The 19,147-nt window shown below is 49.3% G+C and overlaps 1 protein-coding gene across 8 annotated transcripts in view; it reads right to left on the bottom strand.

The window, feature by feature from the left end:
- Positions 1-5,064: 5,064 nt before the first annotated feature.
- The window catches only part of TFDP1 (transcription factor Dp-1), a 531,476-nt gene continuing 517,393 nt past the window's right edge, over positions 5,065-19,147 (bottom strand). For all 8 annotated transcript variants that reach the window (XM_086934690.1, XM_086934693.1, XM_086934687.1 and 5 more), the window contains exon 12: positions 5,065-6,316. In XM_086934690.1, the coding sequence (XP_086790816.1) occupies positions 6,160-6,316 (157 nt within the window). In that variant the 3' untranslated portion in view covers positions 5,065-6,159. The remainder of the gene's footprint in view (positions 6,317-19,147) is intronic.

The following is a 19,147-nucleotide window of genomic DNA, read 5'->3' on the forward strand; positions in this document are numbered from 1 at the left end:
CGAGCAGTCTAAGGCTAAAGACTCGAGAGGGCGTGTTAAGCCAGCTGTTTACCACACATATACCCCTTGAATACCAAGTGAAAGGACACCACACAAGTGTTATGAAAATAAACAGTTATTTATTTAAAGATCACAACAGCCCTGTACTCTTTATGAGGACAGGGTACTAAGCACAAACCAAAACTCTTACAAAAATACTTAAGTTAGCACAGTATATACAAATGCCCGAGGGGCACGGAAAACCATATACTCTGAAAGTGGAATGCGAAATTACTAGCAGGTAAGTACAGTACTAATAGCTTTTGGAATCGCTAGGACTTGACTAGGGAATCGTTAGATTACTTCTAGGAGGCCTAGGGGACTCGGGTGCAGTGTGTGCACTCTCACGCGAGATGCGGACAAAAGTCTATGGTAGCTAGGAATTAGAAAGTTAGTGTTCTCGGGCGAACCCGACCTGGTAGGGAGAAAACGAAAGTAGATTCTGACCCTTGGATAGTGAGGCTATGCTGGGGCACCGAAATGCCGAAGTTACCTAGCCCAGGGGCTGCAGCTGCATAGGTCTGAAAAGACGTCGGGAATCCTCGTAGACGGACCAGGAGCCGGAAGAAAAGATGCTGGCCGGTGACCAGTGAAGAAAGTTCAGTTGGATCCAAGCCTGGATCTCGAAGATAGATGACACCTGAAAGCAGAGGGGACCAAGTTCGAGACTACTAGCCAGTAGTCAGTGGGCACCAGGAGGGCACCGGATGGTAGCCACCTCGACTAGGTGAGTGGGTGACGCTTGACTCGAAGATCTCACGGACCAGGAGGCGTTGTCGGCGACCAGGATGGAGGATCGAGCTGTCCCACGAAGATGGAAGCTGTCGGCGTCGCTGGACCCAGGATTGGGCAACAAAGCCTTGGCAAATTCAAGCCCACGCGGTGGACCTAAAATGGCGTCTGGAGTGGACCAGGAGGGTCCGGGGTGCTTCTCTTGAACAAGGAAGCAAGGGCCAGCCTGGAGCAACCAGACCAGCAGTCGTGAAGTCGTTGGGCGTCGTTCAGAAGGCCACAAGCCAGCCGGCTAGTAGCCAAACAACGCGGTGCACAGCAAACAGCAGAAGGGCCCCACGCCGATCGTGGAGATGCAGGGAGGCTGATCTTGGGTGCTGGAGCTGCGCAGGGTCGGGGCTTCTCGGACCCCAAAGCACTCACCAGTGGAGGACACGGTGGGCTTGCAGTAAAGATGTCGTGCAGTCTTGGCGATCGTCGGTCCCTCAAGGTCTCGTCGCACTCACGGTTCTCAGCTTGGCTGTAGAGGTGAGTAGAGGTCAGAGGTGCCAGGGAAGCCGGGTCTCGTCGAGCTGGGTCGTCGGATTCGTGATGAAGGACTTGCAGCAGACCGCAGTGTTCTTTAGGATGGTGCCCGCTTGATGCAGGGTGACTACTCCTTAGCCACAAGGGAGAATCTTGAAGAAGAAATCGTGAAGTCCTTTCGAAGAAAGTGGTATCTTGATTCCAAAGATGATCTAATTTGAACAGGGGGCCCGCTCCTATCTTTATACTAAAAAAGGGGGCTGACCCGGTGACTAGGTCCTGCCTATGGGTGGGACTAGGTGGGGGGTGGTTACACCCCTCAGCCATGCCGGACTTCCCCAGGCCAGGGGCTGGTGTGCCCCTGGAACTGGTTCAGACCGGCCTATGCGTAGTGAGCACCGGGGTGCCACTCAGCAGTCACCTTCCTGTAAAGCCCTGCCTACCCAGGATACACAAAACCATGTCTGGGACGGTGCTAGCACCGCCCCTGACAGGAAACCCTTTGTCCAGGCTCCCCTCACTGGAAGGACTCCCAGCTGCAGGGGGTCAGACTCGTGTCTGTGGTGGCAGCATCCATTTTGTGGAGCTGAGGCTTCAGTTAACTTTAACCGGGGTTCACAGTTACATACATGTCGTGTCCCTCTAGAAGGGTGGAATGCTAACCCCGTCGCCAGAATTGGCGAGGGGTTAGTATTCCAATTCGTATGACACCTTACTCGACATGTTTTGATAAAGCAATACCAAAGATAGCATTTAACCGCGAGGATTATAATGCACTTAAGAGTATATGGTATGCGATATCATGGAACAGCTATTAGGACTTGATTCCGCAAGCTGCAGACAGGCTCAGCTCATGCCAGAGCACCATCTCACATGATTCCAAGCACTCTGCCTTCAGGATTGTCAAGGCCTGCCATAGGAGTGACTGATAGGAATCTGTGTGTCCATTTTAGGGTTAGGTATAGGTATACTACACCTACAGCAAAGGGTGATTACACGACCTTGCCCCAGCTGTCATGCAGCCAGTTGTGTCAAATTTAGGAGGCCAGCCAGGGGTGGCATAATACATGCTGCAGCCCCTGGCAGCCCTGGGTACACCTATGCCCTGAGTTACAGGGTCTGATAAGGTGGCCCAGTACCAATTGGAAATGTACCTAGGGTACATGGAATCCATTTTTAAGAGAGAGCAGTAGGCCTGGGGTCCTGATTGGCAGGATCCCAGGTCGACTATGTCCAAAACCAGCTAAAACACAGGGCAAAAAGTTGGGGGCAACCATAGTCAGGATGTACCTTCCTACAACACCGACCTGGACAAGCACACCAACAGCAACTTCATCCGGCGCTCCCACCGTGACTTAGGCTTAAGGTGCTGACAGGCATCGCAGTTCTCAGAGTCATGGTGCTCAACCAGGCATCACATGCAATTTGGGTGAGGGTCCGTCGCCGACTTGGGAAGCGCACAGGAGATACAAGTCTTAAAGACGAAGGCATTCGCACACTGTTCCACTTAACACCAAAGCGTGTACAAGAATAGAAGGCCCTAAAACGGGCCAGGACACAGTCCGGATCTGCGTTGCATGCGGAAAAGAGAAAAAAACTGACGTAGGCGCACTGGGGTGGGACTTATGTATCCTCTCAGACGACATCAGGACGGAGTCACGTGGTGCCGTCCCCCCGGCGTGCAGGGATGCTGTGGCAAAAAGTTTTCCAGATCCAGTCTCACGCCTGGGGATAATTCTATGTTAAGGAATCTGCGGCTAGTAGTCTCTATCAGATACATACACACAGTATCTATCTTGGCCATTCTGAAATATCGGCGGCTAAATTGGACCAGAGGTTCCCGGGAACCGCAGGAAAGATCTTGGCCACCATGTCCCACAAATCATGTGAGTACCATCCTACGAGGCAACTCGAGCTGATAAATCTAAGGGTAAGGCTTGCAGAAGAGAGGATACGTTTTCCAAAGGTCTCCATGCATTTGGATTCTCTACCTGGAGGCATTGAAGGAAAAGTATTTGGGTTTAGCTGTCTTGTAGAGGCCTGAACAACAAGACTCTTAAGCATTTCAGAAGGAAGGATGGATACCCCAGAACCGCTCTATGTCGTCCTCCCATCTGCCTTTAGATTAAAAAAAAAAAGTTAACCTCATCATATTTGAAACTCATTATCCCCATCTTCATTTCCGTGGTATTCGGGGTCTGAAAACCTTTGAGTTAGTGGAAGCACTTCTGAAAGAGGCTGAAGTTGAGATGGGTGCAATGTTGAACGAGGACACAGCAGATTCACTTCGTGGTCCAAAAGGACTACGGGTTCTTCCTTTGGCGTCGCTGCAGGTGTTAACACATGGGGGACAGATCTCAACGACAGGAGAGAAGCAGGCATCACTCCCGGGTTTGAGGAGAACCAGAGGACGGGGTCGGGAGAGACAGTGGGGATGGATCCACTGGTGGTAACCTGACAGTAGACCTCATGGCGCTCCAGAAGTGTACCGAAGATGCACATTATGGCTTCTTTAAAGGACTGTATCTGTTGTGATGTTGCAGAGAGGCCAGGAAACTCGAGTGGAATTGGGACCAGGTGGGGGATCGGTTCCAAAATGGGAGTGAGAAGGGGAGGTATCCGGACATCTGCGCTACTTCTCTTGATGTGTTTGGCAGGAGGAAGGGGTGTCGCACTTTGGCATCTTGAGTTTCTTCTGTGATTTGAACTTACCTGAGGATTTAGAGTAGTATGACGATTTCTCTCTTGAACGGCCTCGGGACACATTCGCAACGTAGACTGTACCTTCTGAGCCTTCCTGTAGTGCTCGGGGACGTACAGTTTGGCCTCTTGGATGTGGATGATGTTTGGATTGATCGTAGGCGCTTATCGCACGAGTATAGCACGGAGATCTGACACCTCACGAGGATTTGTCACGGACATCCGTTTGTGGCAATCCTTGCAAGGTTTAAAACCGGTCTTTGGGGGAGAGGGGGCATGTTCCTTGTACACTGCAAAAAAATGTAAGAACGTTTTCTGTCAAGTGACAGAATCAGGAGAGCAGTCTCTGGATAGGCATTGGAAGGTGAAGAAAGAAAGGAACGGACTTTGATGTGCGAATATGGTAATTATAACGGGCTCTGACATCACTTAAGGAGTGGAAGCAATCCAACACAGAGCTGCACAATACCACTTGCTGGTATGAAAGGGCATTGCAGAACAAAATATCCGGTTCCAGTCTGTTGCCTCATGATCCAGTCTGGTGACTGGGTCTCAGGGTATTCACAAATTCAGAAATCAGCTGTTAGAAGTATCACCAGAAGAGGATTTTTTTTGCATTCCTCTTGTTTCTTTGCCTGGCCCAGGGAATGAATCCATGTAGTGAGATAACAGGTTTGGGTCTTATACCAGTACGAGATTTATAGTTTAATTTATTTCCTTTTTGCAAGGAGTGCTATGATAAAATATTGTATCTAAATAACACAGGGAATATATGAAACCACAGTTTAATTACACACAACTGCAGTTAGAAGAGTGAAGGTCTGTAGGTGTTGTACGTTATTTATACTTCAGGGTAGGAAACAGGTCTTTTAAAATGGCCAACATCAGAGGTGAGAGGCAGTGTACAGACTGGTCAATCTACAAATGATGAGAAAAAACCTGTGTTAAAAATGTGTACGTTAGAAAAAAATGCTGCTTTTGTTAAAAATACTAAAGCAAATATTTTATTAATAAAACTAACAGCGTAAAAAGTGAACACATTAAACAATTAAGCTTCTGTACAGTTCATAAAATATTACAGAAAAGTTTATTTGTTTCAGTATAAAGACATCCGTCTTAAAACAGGCAGCTGACAATATTTTGTGCAGTTATTTTGTTTGTGAATAAATTTAAACACTACACCTGCCCTGAAAAGCCATTTTTATAAAAAAAATAACTATTAAAAATGATTGACAAAGTTTGAGTTAAAAAACCGTTAAAACATTCTCTATATTTAATTTCAACTTTATATTAGATTACAGGAAGATGCTTTTGAAACAAATACAAAACATTTGTTTCAGTTCATGTATTTTAATGATACTTATAAGAATGTAAACAACTATATAATAAAAGGTTTCCAAAGTCAGCCTGTAAGAAATCAGGCATTTTTCTTTTACCATTAGCAATAAATCATTCAAAACCTTCAAGAATATTTTTATAGCTGCACCAGCATGGCAGTAAAAACTCTTTGCTAGAAAGAAAACTTTAACTCGCACATCCCGAACATGTACACTGAAAATAATACACAACTTATGGAATCCCAACTTAAGGACTAGCCTGTGAGAATATATTTGCTTTACACACTTGATGAATTCTTGTGTACAAAGTACTCTCACATTCCATACATCCCTTCAATGTTTCTTTGAACAGAGCATGATTCATAAGCCACGACAGTTCCTTGTTACAACTCAGTACGTCCTTATTAGAACACATTCCAACAGGCTGCTTTTTGGTGCACCCAATACCGCTCCTACTCACAGGTGGGCTCATTTAAAAAAATAAAAATGTAGTAGGTTAAATATGAAGTAGGACTTTTAAGCAAATGTAGCAATAGTTTGAAGGGACAAATGTATTTTACAAGACAATAAAAAAAAACACGAACAAAAGTAAATAAAGGATCAGAAACCACAATGGTATCAAAACACATTCACACAACATTAAAAAGAAATCAATAGGATATCCCTTGCTGACATATCCGTGGTGCAATCTCGAAGATCATAACAGCTCTCCATTATCCTTGTGGGGTGGAACAGATTAATAAATAGTGTTCCCACACTAAAAGATTCCTGAAGCTTTTTGACTTAGAAATAATGAACAAAATCAAAAACAGATTTATGCAAAGAATCAGTCATCATCGTCATTTTCGATAAAGTCGTCATCATCATCATCGTCGTCATCTTCTTCACCAACGTAAGACACCGGCGTCTCAACCCTAGAACCACTGTACTGTGAGCCATTGGAGCTTGTTGCCAGCAATCCATCTGCACCACTTGACAAATCACTAGAGAAAGAGAAGGTTTACAGACATTGAAAGTTATCATATGAAATATGACTGATTTCAAAACTTTTGATAAAATCCAACGAAAATAAAATGCAACCGTAAAGAAAAGAATAACTGTGTACCAAGGGACACAGTTAAATTGAACTTTTCGATTTCAAGGCAAATGCCCCTACCCCCCTGTGGCAGACTCGGAAGCAAATACTTACAAGATGTAAAACAACCAGGGCATACAGCCAGTTACAGAAATACCCCTGTGCGGTTGGTCTGTACTCTCGGTCATCATATGCGCCAACCAGTTCATGTTTCTTGATGTTAAACTGCCATACGCAATGATGCAACAGCCTGTAAAAAGGCAGTGTAAGGTTCTAGTGACATGGACAGCCTATGGACCATTTACTGGACCTTCTTGGCATTTCCAGGTAGCCTTTTCTTCCTCTGGATCCGATTCTCTCCCACTGCCAAAAGGAGATTACCAATAGTGTTTTATAATTATTTATACAAAAACGTCCCTACAGATGCTTGCCGCAGAAGTCTGATTTACCTCTCTAATATCACAAATAATATGATGAAAGGAGGTTTGCACATCAAGAAAGTATTCTGTTACACACCCCAAATCAGGGCCCTGAGAAGCTTTGTTCATTCTGACCCACTAATCGTCCATAGGTCTATAGACCAGTTTTTATAGATAAGCAATGTTGATCTTTTTTGCTTTATTTGATGATTAGGTGATTCCTTGCGTAAAGTATATGCTTCAAATTTGTTTCCAGAGATCAGTTAGAAGAATGCTAATTGAAAAACCACACTGGAGGACACACATCTTAACTTGCACACTTTCCTTTATCTGCAGAGTCGCTGTGTGAAATGCAATAAAGCACCGCTGTGTACGCTGCAACGCACACCCTTTGTAAACCAGCTGTATGCGATAGCTGTTTTGTCACCAAACTGCCTAAGTGCGCAACTGCAGAGTCCTAAAAATGGGGAAATCTGCTGCAAAGGCACAAGTTAAATAACTGATTATTGGCAATTTGCCAGCCTTGGGTAGCGGTGAAGGCCATTTCTAAAGGAAAATGAAAAAGTTGGCCCATAATAGCCACTAACTACCTAAAAATGATGAGGAATCACCAAAACCTATTTTGTAGTCCCAGAATCCTTAAGAAATCCACACATCCAATACATATACGGTGGATGAATGCTAGAGATGAGATTTAGAAATAGCACAACCAGAATTTGCCTGGGACTTGGGCAACAGGTCATCATTGTCATGTAGTTCCTAAAAATATATAGGATCTGCGCGTTTGTAGGTAACAAACTGAGGGATTGGTGTCTAGACTGATTACGGACCCTCCCATAGGATATGTCAGCCTGTAGACCAGCTAGCTCACAGTCCCACCATAAGCCCCCTAACCTTACCAAGGAGTGAATAGTTTCTGGCAACCATTGCACATGACAACCCTTGACCCTTCAGGGATCGTGGAAACAGTGCAGTACTTTTCGCTCAGTCAATCATGCTCATCCTCTGTCTATCTACTGAAGCTATGGTTCTTTTATCCCATGGATAGCCTCGGGGTTCCTACCACAATCGATATGTTGAGAATAAAATGATGTAAATGAGCCCAAATCAATACTTTCAATTCTGCAAAGTAGTTCTGTCGCCCTAGGATGAAGATGACCTTGAATTTTATACAGAGTATGTTAATCCTGTTATGTACATCGTGTGCAAGGGACCTTTCTAAGAATCCTGATGCATAATAAATGAGGCTAGTTTCAGGGAAACCAATCTACATTTATTCAGTACATAACTGGGTAAAGGTCAGTATTAGAACCGATATGCAGAGCTACTTTGGCCTAGGTTGGGGTACATAACATCATCTCAACTAGACTGAAATTTGACATTGGTTTTGAGGCGCACCACATCTTCCACACCAATTTAGCAAGTGTGTAAGTAAATACCTGTTCACATGGACCTCAGATGTACAACTTTGAAAATGTAGTGGTCAGACATTTTAAATGTCAAATTTGCTCTGTGAGCTGCCACACCACTAACACACCGGAGTTTAGGCATAACACCATACAAAAGTTTACCAAGTGCAATTTGTCCAATGTCATATATGCCACCTTGTGTCCCTGTGGGTTCTGATATATAGTCAAATGAAACCAAATTATTGAACAAATTATCCAGCACAAAAGCGGAATTTGGTGCAAAACTGAGCATGCTTTACTTGTAGCTCATTTTATTTCACATCACAGTGAGAAGGACTTTGCCATCCACGACAGCTTAAACGTCATGACCGCTCCGACAGTCACTGAGACCTCCGACCCCACAGCCACCATCCGCACCGATCCCCTACTCTCCTGGACCAACACAAACGATGACGACACCATCAAAGTCATGAACACAATCCACTCCGGCTCTCCGTTAGACTCATGCCCACACCACATATTCAACAAAGCCAGCGCCACCATCGCACCCCATCTCGCAAAGCGATCAACATCTCCTTCGAGACAGCGACCTTCCCGGAGAGCTGGAAGCACGCAGAGATTAACGCCTTACTCAAAAAACCCAAGGCCGACCCTAAGGACTTCAAGAACTTTCGACCCATCTCCTTGCTCCCGTTCCCAGCGAAGGTCATCAAGAACACAGTCAACAGACAAGTGACCCGCTACCACGAGAACAACATCCTAGACCAATCCCAGTCCGGGTTCCACAGCACCGAAACTGCCCTCATCGACGCCACTAATGACATCCAGGCCCTGCTGGACAGCAGCAAAACCGTGGCCCTCATCCTCCTGGACCCATCAGCCGCCTTCGACACTGTCTGCCACTGCACCCTACGCACACGCCTCCAAGACGCTGGGATCTGAGACAAGGCTCTGGATGGACCACCTCCTTCCTCTCCGGCAGAACCCAGAGTATCCGCCTCCCTCCTTTCTGCTCCGAAGCCACCAAGATCTGCGGCGCACCCCAGGCCTCATCCCTCAGCCCGACATTGTGCTACATCTACATGGCCCCACTCACCCACGTCGCCCGACTACACGACCTCAACACCATCTCCTACGCCGACGACACCCAGCTGATCCTCTCCCTTACCAAGGACCCCTCACCGCCAAAACCAACCTCCACGACGGAATGAAAACAGTCGCCGAGTGGATGAAGAACAGCCGTCTGAAGCTGAACTTAGACAAGACAGAAGTCCTCATCCTCGGCTCCACCCCCTTGGCCTAGGACGACTCCTGGTGGCCGACTGCACTGAGAACTGCACCAACACCCACCGACCATGCACGCAACCTGGGGTTCATCCTAAACTCTACTCTCTCCATGACAAAGCAGGTCAACGCCGTCTCGTCCTCCTGCTTCAACACCTTCTGCATGCTCCGCAAGAACAGGTGGATCCCCACCCAAACAAAAACGGTCACCCAGGCCCTCTTCAGCAGCAGGATGGACTACGGAAATGCCCTCTACGAAGGAGCCTCTGCCAAACTCCTGAAACTACTACAACACATACAGAACGACTCTGCACGCTTGATCCTCAACATCCCTCGCAGCAGCCACATCACACCCCACCTGAGAGACCTGCACTGGCTTCCTGTCAACAAAAGGATCACCTTCAAGCTCCTCACCCGCTCACACAAGGCACTCCACAACACCGGACCAGCATACCTCAACTACCGACTCACCTTCTACACCCCCAACCGCCAACTCCGCTCCACCGACCTCGCCCTTGTCCCCCGCATCCGAACCATTGCACCATTCCAACACCATCGATGAGTGGAACAGTACCATCTCCATCTAACCACACACTGTTTCCCCCCTCTTACGACAACTCCCGCATTACCTGCCAGTCACCACAGTCAACCACTGGTCACGCTGCCCCTATTAATGCAGTATTGCTGTCATCTAAATAGGCTGAGGTACCCTTTCCATATAACCTGAAAATGTCCACTGTCTATGCATTTTCCACATTACTTACTTATCACCCCACATGACCCCCCAACTTTCTCCCCCAAGGCGACTCGCGTCATACTGTCATTCACTCCTCTTCCTTTCCCTATGGATCCCCGCATGTGTAGATCCACTCCGGTTTAATCACGATAATGTGTATGATGGATCTGTTCAGTTTCATGTCCTTCCATGTCATTTCTTCATTCTCTTTTCCCCTATGTAAATATGTATTTTTCTGCCGGGTACAATAGTTCACCAATGTCCTTTCCATGTCATTTCTCCATTCTCTTTTCCCCTATGTAAATATGTATTTTTCTGCCAGGTACAATAGTTCACCAATGTCCTTTCCGTGTCATTTCTCTATTCTTTCTCCCTATGTAATTATGTAAATATGTATTTTTATGCCAGAAACAAATAGTTCACCAATGTACTTTCAAGGAGATTGCTCCCACCGTCGTTGCATATTTGGCTCCCATGTATGCAACTGTTCCCCTTATACTCTGGATAATGACAAAGTTTCATTGAAGATATGACTGCCCTGTTGATTCTGTGCCCTACAATTATTCGTTTCCACTGTGAACAATTACCCCTGTAGATAGGTCCAATTGGTCACTGAATTGGTTTCACCATTCATTGACAGAGTTGTACATGAGATATGATCATTCTGTGTTTGGTGTTATTTTGTTCACTATGCATACAAATGAAAACGCTGTACTGTTTGAATTGTCATCGGATGGTTGTCAATATTTCGCTAGTAATGCTTTATGAATATTGACACCGCCGCTACTGACAGGGTGTTCCTGTTTCCCTGACATGTCCTGTCGCTCCCCTCGCCAACCTCTGACACTAACGGCAAATACCATTGGTCCCTTGACCTTCCTTGTCCTGGTCAACGTTTCTATTAGTTAGTTCTCCTTCAGCCCTCCCACCACCCCTTTGGACACGCCCTGCGTGCTCCCATTGGCTATACGGCCCAAACGTGACACGCCGGCTTCATTCACGGGCACTACATACAGCACGCCCGATCCAACGCCGTTCTACCAGTACCAGGATCGACTCCTGGCATGGCCTGCTGTTTCACTCAGGTAATCACACACCCTGACCCCGCCACCACCATACCCCCTCGAATCTTCTCACCTACCCTCATTTACTCCTTGTTTCTCTCCCCAGCCCATCACGCAGCAAAATCACAAGCCGTGATTCTGTACCTCCACGATTGACTCAGTGGATACCTAACTCAGGTACGCTTGTACCGCCCTCGTAGTGAGACCCCAGCTCCTCCGCTCACCGCAGCCGACCCCGGCTCATTCCCTCCCTTTCTTCTTCAGAACCTACGCGGATGCCTATCGAGCCGGTACCCCTTGCCGAAGCCCGTACTCTACTTGAGACCAAATCAAGCACTGACAGGTATACTCTTCAATATAGTCACGTTGCTTTGCTCTTAACCAGATCACCACCCTCACTATTCTTTCGTATCCCACAGACGCAAATAGGATACTGGAACTCTTCCAAGATACAAGCGCACCAGCTCTTGCTCGAAGCCCACCATTGAGAACGATCCCAGGTACTATTACCGCCTGCTCTCTCAGAGGCCCATTCTTAATCGCACCCCAGCCGCATAATGCAAATGCTACTTACCAGTATGCATCTGTTCTTGGCATGTAGGGCTGCTGACATTCATATCTGTGCATAGATCGCCGCCTAGTGTTGGGTCCGGATGATTGCACATTGTTGTCCTGGAAGAGTCTTCGAAGTATCACGAGATAGGTGGCTCCTCCCCTGGACTACAGTGCGCATGGGCATCGCCTCCATCCCCAGATTGTTTTTAGCCATTGGCAGAGATGGAGTGAAGTGTGTGAGTGATGCCCATGCTATGAGCATATGTATACATACATGTGTATGAGTACTGCAGCTGCTACAGGCGCCGGGGAGGAGGGTGGGCGATATGAATGTCAGCAGCCCTACATGCCAAGAACAGATGCATACTGGTAAGTAGCATTTGCAGTTCGAGGCATGTGGGCTGCTGAATTCATATCTGTGCATAGAATACATAGCAGTCCTCCCGTTATTGGCGGCCGCCCGTGCCAGCTGCAGCAGTCTGAAAAAGTGTCTTGAGAACAGCCTGACCAACAGCAGCCTGCTGTTTGGAGTGCACGTCTACACAGTAATGTTTAGTGAAAGTATGTGTGGTAGACCATGTGGCTGCTCTACAAATATCTTCTAAGGGAATGTTACCTAGGAAAGCCATAGAGGCCCCCAACTTTCTGGTGGAGTGGGCTCTCGGTGGAATTGTGAGAGAGCGTTTAGCTTTAGCGTAACAGATCTGGATGCATTTCACAATCCACCTAGCGATCCCAGCTTTGGAGATAGCGTTTCCCTTGTGGTGTGAGGCAAATGCAACGAAAAGTTGCTTGGTCTTACGAAAATCTTTTGTCCTGTCAACGTAGTACATTAAGGCCCTTTTAACATCAAGGGTGTGGAGCATCCGCTCCGCCAGCGATTCTGGGTTTTGAAAAAACACTGGCAACTCAATTGTCTGGTTCATATGGAATTGAGATACAACCTTGGGTAAGAATTTAGGGTTAGTGCGGAGCACCACCCTGTTAGCGTGGACTTGGAAGAAAGGTTCTTGGATGGTGAGCGCCTGCAACTCGCTAACCCTCCGTAGCGATGTCATTGCTACTAAGAAAGCCACCTTCCAAGTCAGAAACTGAAGCTCACAAGAGTGCAGTGGCTCAAAGGGAGGACCCATCAGCCTTGTAAGAACCACATTGAGGTTCCATTCTGGAGCTGGTGGTGTCCGTGGTGGAATGACCCTTTTGAGTCCTTCCAGAAAAGCCTTGATAGCAGGGACCTTGAAGAGTGATAGGTGTTGCCTATTCTGGAGGTATGCTGCCATCGCAGACAAATGAATGCGGATGGAAGAATACGCCAAATTGCATTGGTACAGGTGGAACAGGTAGCAAATGATGTTCTGAATGGAAGCATCTAGCGGGTCAATGTTGTGGTTTACACAGTAAATGACAAAACGCTTCCATTTAGCTGCATAACAAGCTCTAGTAGTGGGCTTCCTTGCCTCCCGAATGATGTCCATGCAATCGGGGGGGAAGGTTGAGGTAGCCAAACTCTAGGACTTCAGGAGCCAGATCGCCAGGTTGAGCTGTTGCGGATCTGGGTGCTGAATGTCGCCATGGCTCTGTGTCAGAAGGCTGGGGGTGAGATGAAGCCTTTGATGCGGTACCATGGAGAGTTCCAGAAACGTGGTGTACCATGGTTGGCGAGCCCACGTTGGAGCAACCAGGATGAGAGTCATCGAGTGCTGCCTGAGCTTGCGTGCCACCAGCGGTATCAGAGGTGCTGGGGGAAAAGCGTACGCAAATCTGCCTGACCAGTTCATCCACATCGCATTGCCCTGTGATTGCGGGTGTGGGAACCTGGCGGCGAAGCTTTGGCATTTTGCGTTCTCCTTTGTGGCGAACAGGTCTATCTCTGGATGACCCCACCTTTGGAAGTACGGCTGGAGTACTGATGGATGTATCTCCCACTCGTGCATTTGATGGCTGTGCCTGCTGAGCAGGTCCGCCATCTGGTTTTCCTTGCCCGGGAGATGCTCTGCCATGAGGAAGATGTTCCTCTGAATGGCCCACTTCCACATGCTCTGAGCCAGATGAGACAGCTGCGGAGAGTGTGTGCCTCCCTGCTTCTGAATGTAGTACATGGCCGTCATGTTGTCCGTCCGGATCAACACGACCTTGTTGCACAGATGTACTTTGAATGCCTTCAAGGCCATGAAGATTGCCATCAGTTCCAAAACGTTGATGTGCATCTTCCTTTGCTGTAGTGTCCATAGTCCCTGCACCGTGTAGTGGAGTACATGAGCTCCCCATCCCTGGAGAGAGGCGTCCGTTGTCAGGATAATCTGTGGCACAGGCTCTTGGAATGGTCGGCCCTTGCAAAGGTTTTGTGGATTCCACCAATGCAGAGAGTTGTACGCCAGACTGCTCACCAACACTAGGTCTGTCAGTTGCCCATGAGCCTGAGTCCACTGACGTGCTAGGCACTCCTGAAGCGGACGCATATGTAGTCTCGCGTGCGGGACAATGGAGATGCAGGAGGCCATCATGCCTATCAACTGCATGAACACTTTCGCTGGAAGCGAGTGTTGAGGCCTGAATCGTTGGATCAGCGTTTGGATACTGGCGATTCTCACTGAATTTGGCTGCGCAGTGGCTGCCAGAGTGTTTATCGTCGCGCCCAGATACTGTCGTACATGGGCGGGCTGGAGATGGGATTTCGGGTAGGTCAGAGAGAATCCCAGATCGTGCAGGAGATGAATGGTGCGGGACACGTGGTCGGCGCACTGCTGTTCTGTTTTTGCCTGAATGAGCCAGTCGTCCAGATAAGGGTAGACGTGGACGTTTTGGCGTCGTAGATGCGCCGCCACAGTCGCCAGGCACTTTGTAAAAACCCTTGGCGCTGTGGTGACCCCGAACGGCAGAACCCTGAACTGGTAGTGCTGGTCTTGAATCGTGAATCTGAGATACTTCCTGTGGGAAGGATGCAGGGGGATATGAAAGTATGCATCCTTTAGATCCAGCGTAGCCAGGAAGTCCCCCTGCTGAAGCAGAGGGAGTACCTGCTGTAACGTGAGCATATGGAAGTGCTCCGAGAGAATGTACCAGTTGAGGGGCCTGAGGTCCAGGATGGGCCTGAGAGATCCGTCCTTTTTGGGGATTACAAAATACAGAGAGTAAACCCCTGTTCCCCTTTCTTGTAGTGGGACGAGCTCTATTGCCCCTTTTTGCAGCATGACCTGAACTTCCTGCTGCAACAAGTGCAAGTGCTCGCCGGACATAGGACGGCTTCTTGGAGGTATGTTTGGTGGAGTGGAAGTAAGTTCCAGACAGTAACCGTACTGGACAAGAGATTTGACCCACCTGTCCGTGGTGATGGATCTCCACACGGGCAGGAACTGCTGGAGTCTCCCCCCGACCGGTGTGGTCGGGGGGCAGTGACAAGACGTCACTGCTTGTTGGCGGCGGTGGACCTGGAGCTGTTGTTTCCACGTCCCCTGCCCTTGACATTGTTGCCTCTGTAGCCACCTCTACCCTTGTTGGTGTATGAGGTTTGGGTATTGCTCTTGTAGTACTGGGTGGATTGCGATGCCTGACCCCTTGAGGTGCCTCCGGTATTGGAGCGGCGAAAGGAACCACCCCGAAACTGCTGAGACTGGAGGGCCCCCATAGACTTAGCAGTGTCTGTGTCTTTTTTCACTTTTTCAAGCGTCGCATCAACCTCGGGTCCAAACAAATGGTCAGGATTAACCGTTTGGTTCAGGATGGTTGTTTGTATATCAGGTTTAAACCCTGAAATCCTAAGCCATGCATGTCTTCTGAGCAACACACTAGTGTTGATTGCCCTGGAGGCTGTATCAGCCACATCTAGCGCACATTTGATGGAAGCGTTTGTGATGAGCTTTCCCTCTTGAATTAACATTTCCCCTGCCTCCTTGTACTGGTCAGGCAAGTGCTGCAGCAGTGCTTCTAGGGTGTCGTAATGAGCCCTATCGTAGCGTGCAAGTAGGGCCTGCGTGTTTGAGATGCGCCAAATGTTAGCTGCCTGTGCAGCAATCCGTTTCCCTGAGGCCTCAAATATTTTTGACTCTTTGTCTGGGGGAGGAGCGTCACCAGTTGTCTGTGAGTTCGCCCTCTTGCGAGCGTTGGGTACAACCAAAGAGTCCAGTGGCAAGTGTCCCTTGATATATGTTGGATCCGAGGGCGCTGCCTTATATTTCTTATCAATGCGTGGATTGATGACACGTGCCCGAGTGGGCTCCTTGAAGACCTCCTGCGCGTGCTTGAGCACTCCCTTGAGCATTGGCAAAGTCTTGATTGACTCTTCAACCACTGAGAAAGTGTCAAATAAAAAGTCCACATCCACAGGATCGGAGTGCAGCTCGACATCCTGGTTAGCTGCAGCTCTCTCGATCAAAGCGTTGAAGGCTGCAGAGTCCTCCGTCGGCGAAGTTTTCGCCGCAAAGAGCTGCGGTTCTTGACCCGACTGCGGGTCCTCAGGGTCGCCTCCGGCAGACCAAGGTTCATGTTCCTCCTCTGGATCCGAGTACGCCGGATAGTTTTACTCGACCTCCTCTTCGTCACCATCCCCCGCGTTGGAATGAGTTGGTGAACGCGGCAGGTCTCTTGGAGACGCCGGCGCCATAGGTGCTGAAGTACCCGCAGAGTCCTTCTTGTTTTTGAGAGGAATGCGAAAAATGTTCCAACACCGGCTCCGTGGTGATTTTCCTTTTGAGGAGGGACAGTTTCCCGGTATTGGCGTCGATGATGACCTCACAACGCTCTTCCTCCGCAAGTGGCTGGAGCCGAGGCTAAGACACCACTGGAGACGCTTTGGGCGTCAACACCTCCTTCGAGGGCACGCCTGCCCCATGCTTCGAAGCGAAAGCCTTCGGCGTCGACTTCGGCGGCAGGGTGAAGCGGATAGGCGTTTGGTCCTCTCCATACTCGGCGAGACCCGCCTCAAAGTGAGATCTACCCAGACACCGAACCCCAGATTTGACCCACAACGAGCCTTCGTACTCCACGGCTTTACTCGCCATTCTCTGTAAACCACCCATGCTTACCCAGACGTAACTGCTGACCCAAGTGCGCCCTGCGGTAAAACCCGATTAGGACCGGGTCGGAAGTATCACCGTTCCACCGACCCTGCTCCTCACGTTCGTTTTACAGCCCTGAAGAGTCACGGGTTAACTCCCTGCTTGACGAAACACGTGTCGGCTGGTTTCATGTTCTAAAATATATATATATCAAAAATAAAAAACGACACGAAAAGAACACATCCGTGGTACTTTTTCTTCAACATCTGTTGGTGATAACCCATATCACATTCAATCGTTGTGTGCATTGGCTTTCTGCTTAGGCGTTTGCGCCTTTGACGGCTTCAGTGCGGGCTTCGTCACCCCCTCTTCCGGGTCGGGAAGCACAGCGACCTTCCGAATCCGTTGCAGGGACTCCTCGACCTTCTTCGATAGGGCTGGAGAGGGATTGACCGGCTCGGGCGATTTCCCCGACTTGGGAGTGGTGTCGGCGAGAGGCACCGTCTTCGGAGCCGACGCATCACCGTCCTTGGCCCCGACGGCCGGAGCCGGCGAAGCCAGAGCCTTGGGATCGCCTTGACGCTTCTTCGAAGCCTTCTTTGGGTCATCGACCGCGACCATCTTCGGCGCCGACGCAGCCGCGTCGGTCGACTTCGCCTTCGGCACCGACCCTGAGGCCCTCGGGTCGGCCATCTTGGCGCGACTCTCCATGTCGGTCATTTTGAATTTCTTAGACTTTGACGCCTCCAGAGCCTTCTGTACAGCTTTCACTTTCGGTTTTGAAACCGGAGGTGTGGATCCCGAAGGCTTCACTTTCGTTTTCGGAAACGTGAGTGGCACCTCTAAAATGTCCGTGGCCGGGCCCGGAGGCGGGGCTGCTGGACTAAGAACGAGGTCTTGGGTAAGGCCCGAAGGCGATCCCTCGACCTGGGCCGCAGGAAGGGGGTCGACCCCTGAGTCAGTTCGGGGATGCTCTTCCTCCGAGCTATCCCCCACGGTGGCAATGGCCCCATCGTCGTCCCCTACCTCGCCGCCGGCTTCGTCAAACTCCTCGTCTCCTGCGTCGTAGGCATCCCCCTCGGACGCAGGGCTAGAGTCCGAAACCTGTTGGACATTGTCGTCTCCAACGTCTTCCTCGAAGATGTCGTCCGGCGGGGGCGCAGACATCTGGGCCTGGAGTCTCGCAGCCCGACGAATCTTGAGGGTCTTTTTACACCGGAACCTGGAGCAGGCCATACACCTGGCCTCGTCATGGTCCGGCGACAGACAAGTGTTGCACACTGGGTGCACGTCGAGGTGCGAGTATTTCGAGTTGCACACCGGGCACCGTTTAAACGGAGTCCGTTCCATGTCTGGAGCGTCGTGTAGGCCCGTCCGCGCCGACAGCACGCGGAAGGGCAGCAAGAGTTCGGAGCTGAAGAAACAGTAAAACCCGAACGAAAACGATACCGGCGCCAAGCCTAAAGACCTTTTGGTCTCGAGTTAAGAGAGTTAACAACTATCGGTTCCGACAGAGGGAACCGACACACATCCGAACCCAATGGCGGAAAAAAACAATCTGGGGATGGAGGCGATGCCCATGCGCACTGTAGTCCAGGGGAGGAGCCACCTATCTCGTGATACTTCGAAGACTCTTCCAGGACATCAATGTGCAATCATCCGGACCCAACACTAGGCGGCGATCTATGCACAGATATGAATTCAGCAGCCCACATGCCTCGAACTTCGTCCTCCTGCGCCCACTACCACGGTACGGCCCTGGACCATCCATTCACCCCGGCCTCCTAGCCACTCACCTGGTCATTTCAACACACCACCAACAACCGCATGGTCTCGCTAGGCCTCTGACCAGCGATGCACAAGGGTTCTCACGAAATTGTAACCAACGCATTTACCGAGTGTCGCCGTGCCACGCGTCCGACTTAGACGCAGTCCACCCTAGGCCACCAGTACTAGCTAGCCATCTTGACACACCCAGCCCGACCGACCCCTCCTCACGCCCCAAATTAAAATAGCTCCACTTAGACCAGTTGTCCGTGTTTACCCAGCGCGCTCTGCCTTTTTCCTTCTCTTGCCCCGTTACTTTTCTCCTTCCCTCCCGCAGCACCATTTATTCTTTGCAACCATGTCCTGAAGACGATCCCTAATAACGCGGATCGAAACGCCGTCGACAACACAGCGCAATCAATGGTGCAACTCCCCGCAGTGGCTCACTTTAATTGTCATTTGTAAATTGTACCTAATCAGACTGAATTATAATTTAGAGCTATTGCTTTCT

This window comes from Lissotriton vulgaris, chromosome 8 (assembly GCF_964263255.1).
Source record: "Lissotriton vulgaris chromosome 8, aLisVul1.2, whole genome shotgun sequence".
NCBI classification, from domain to species: Eukaryota; Metazoa; Chordata; class Amphibia; order Caudata; family Salamandridae; genus Lissotriton; species Lissotriton vulgaris.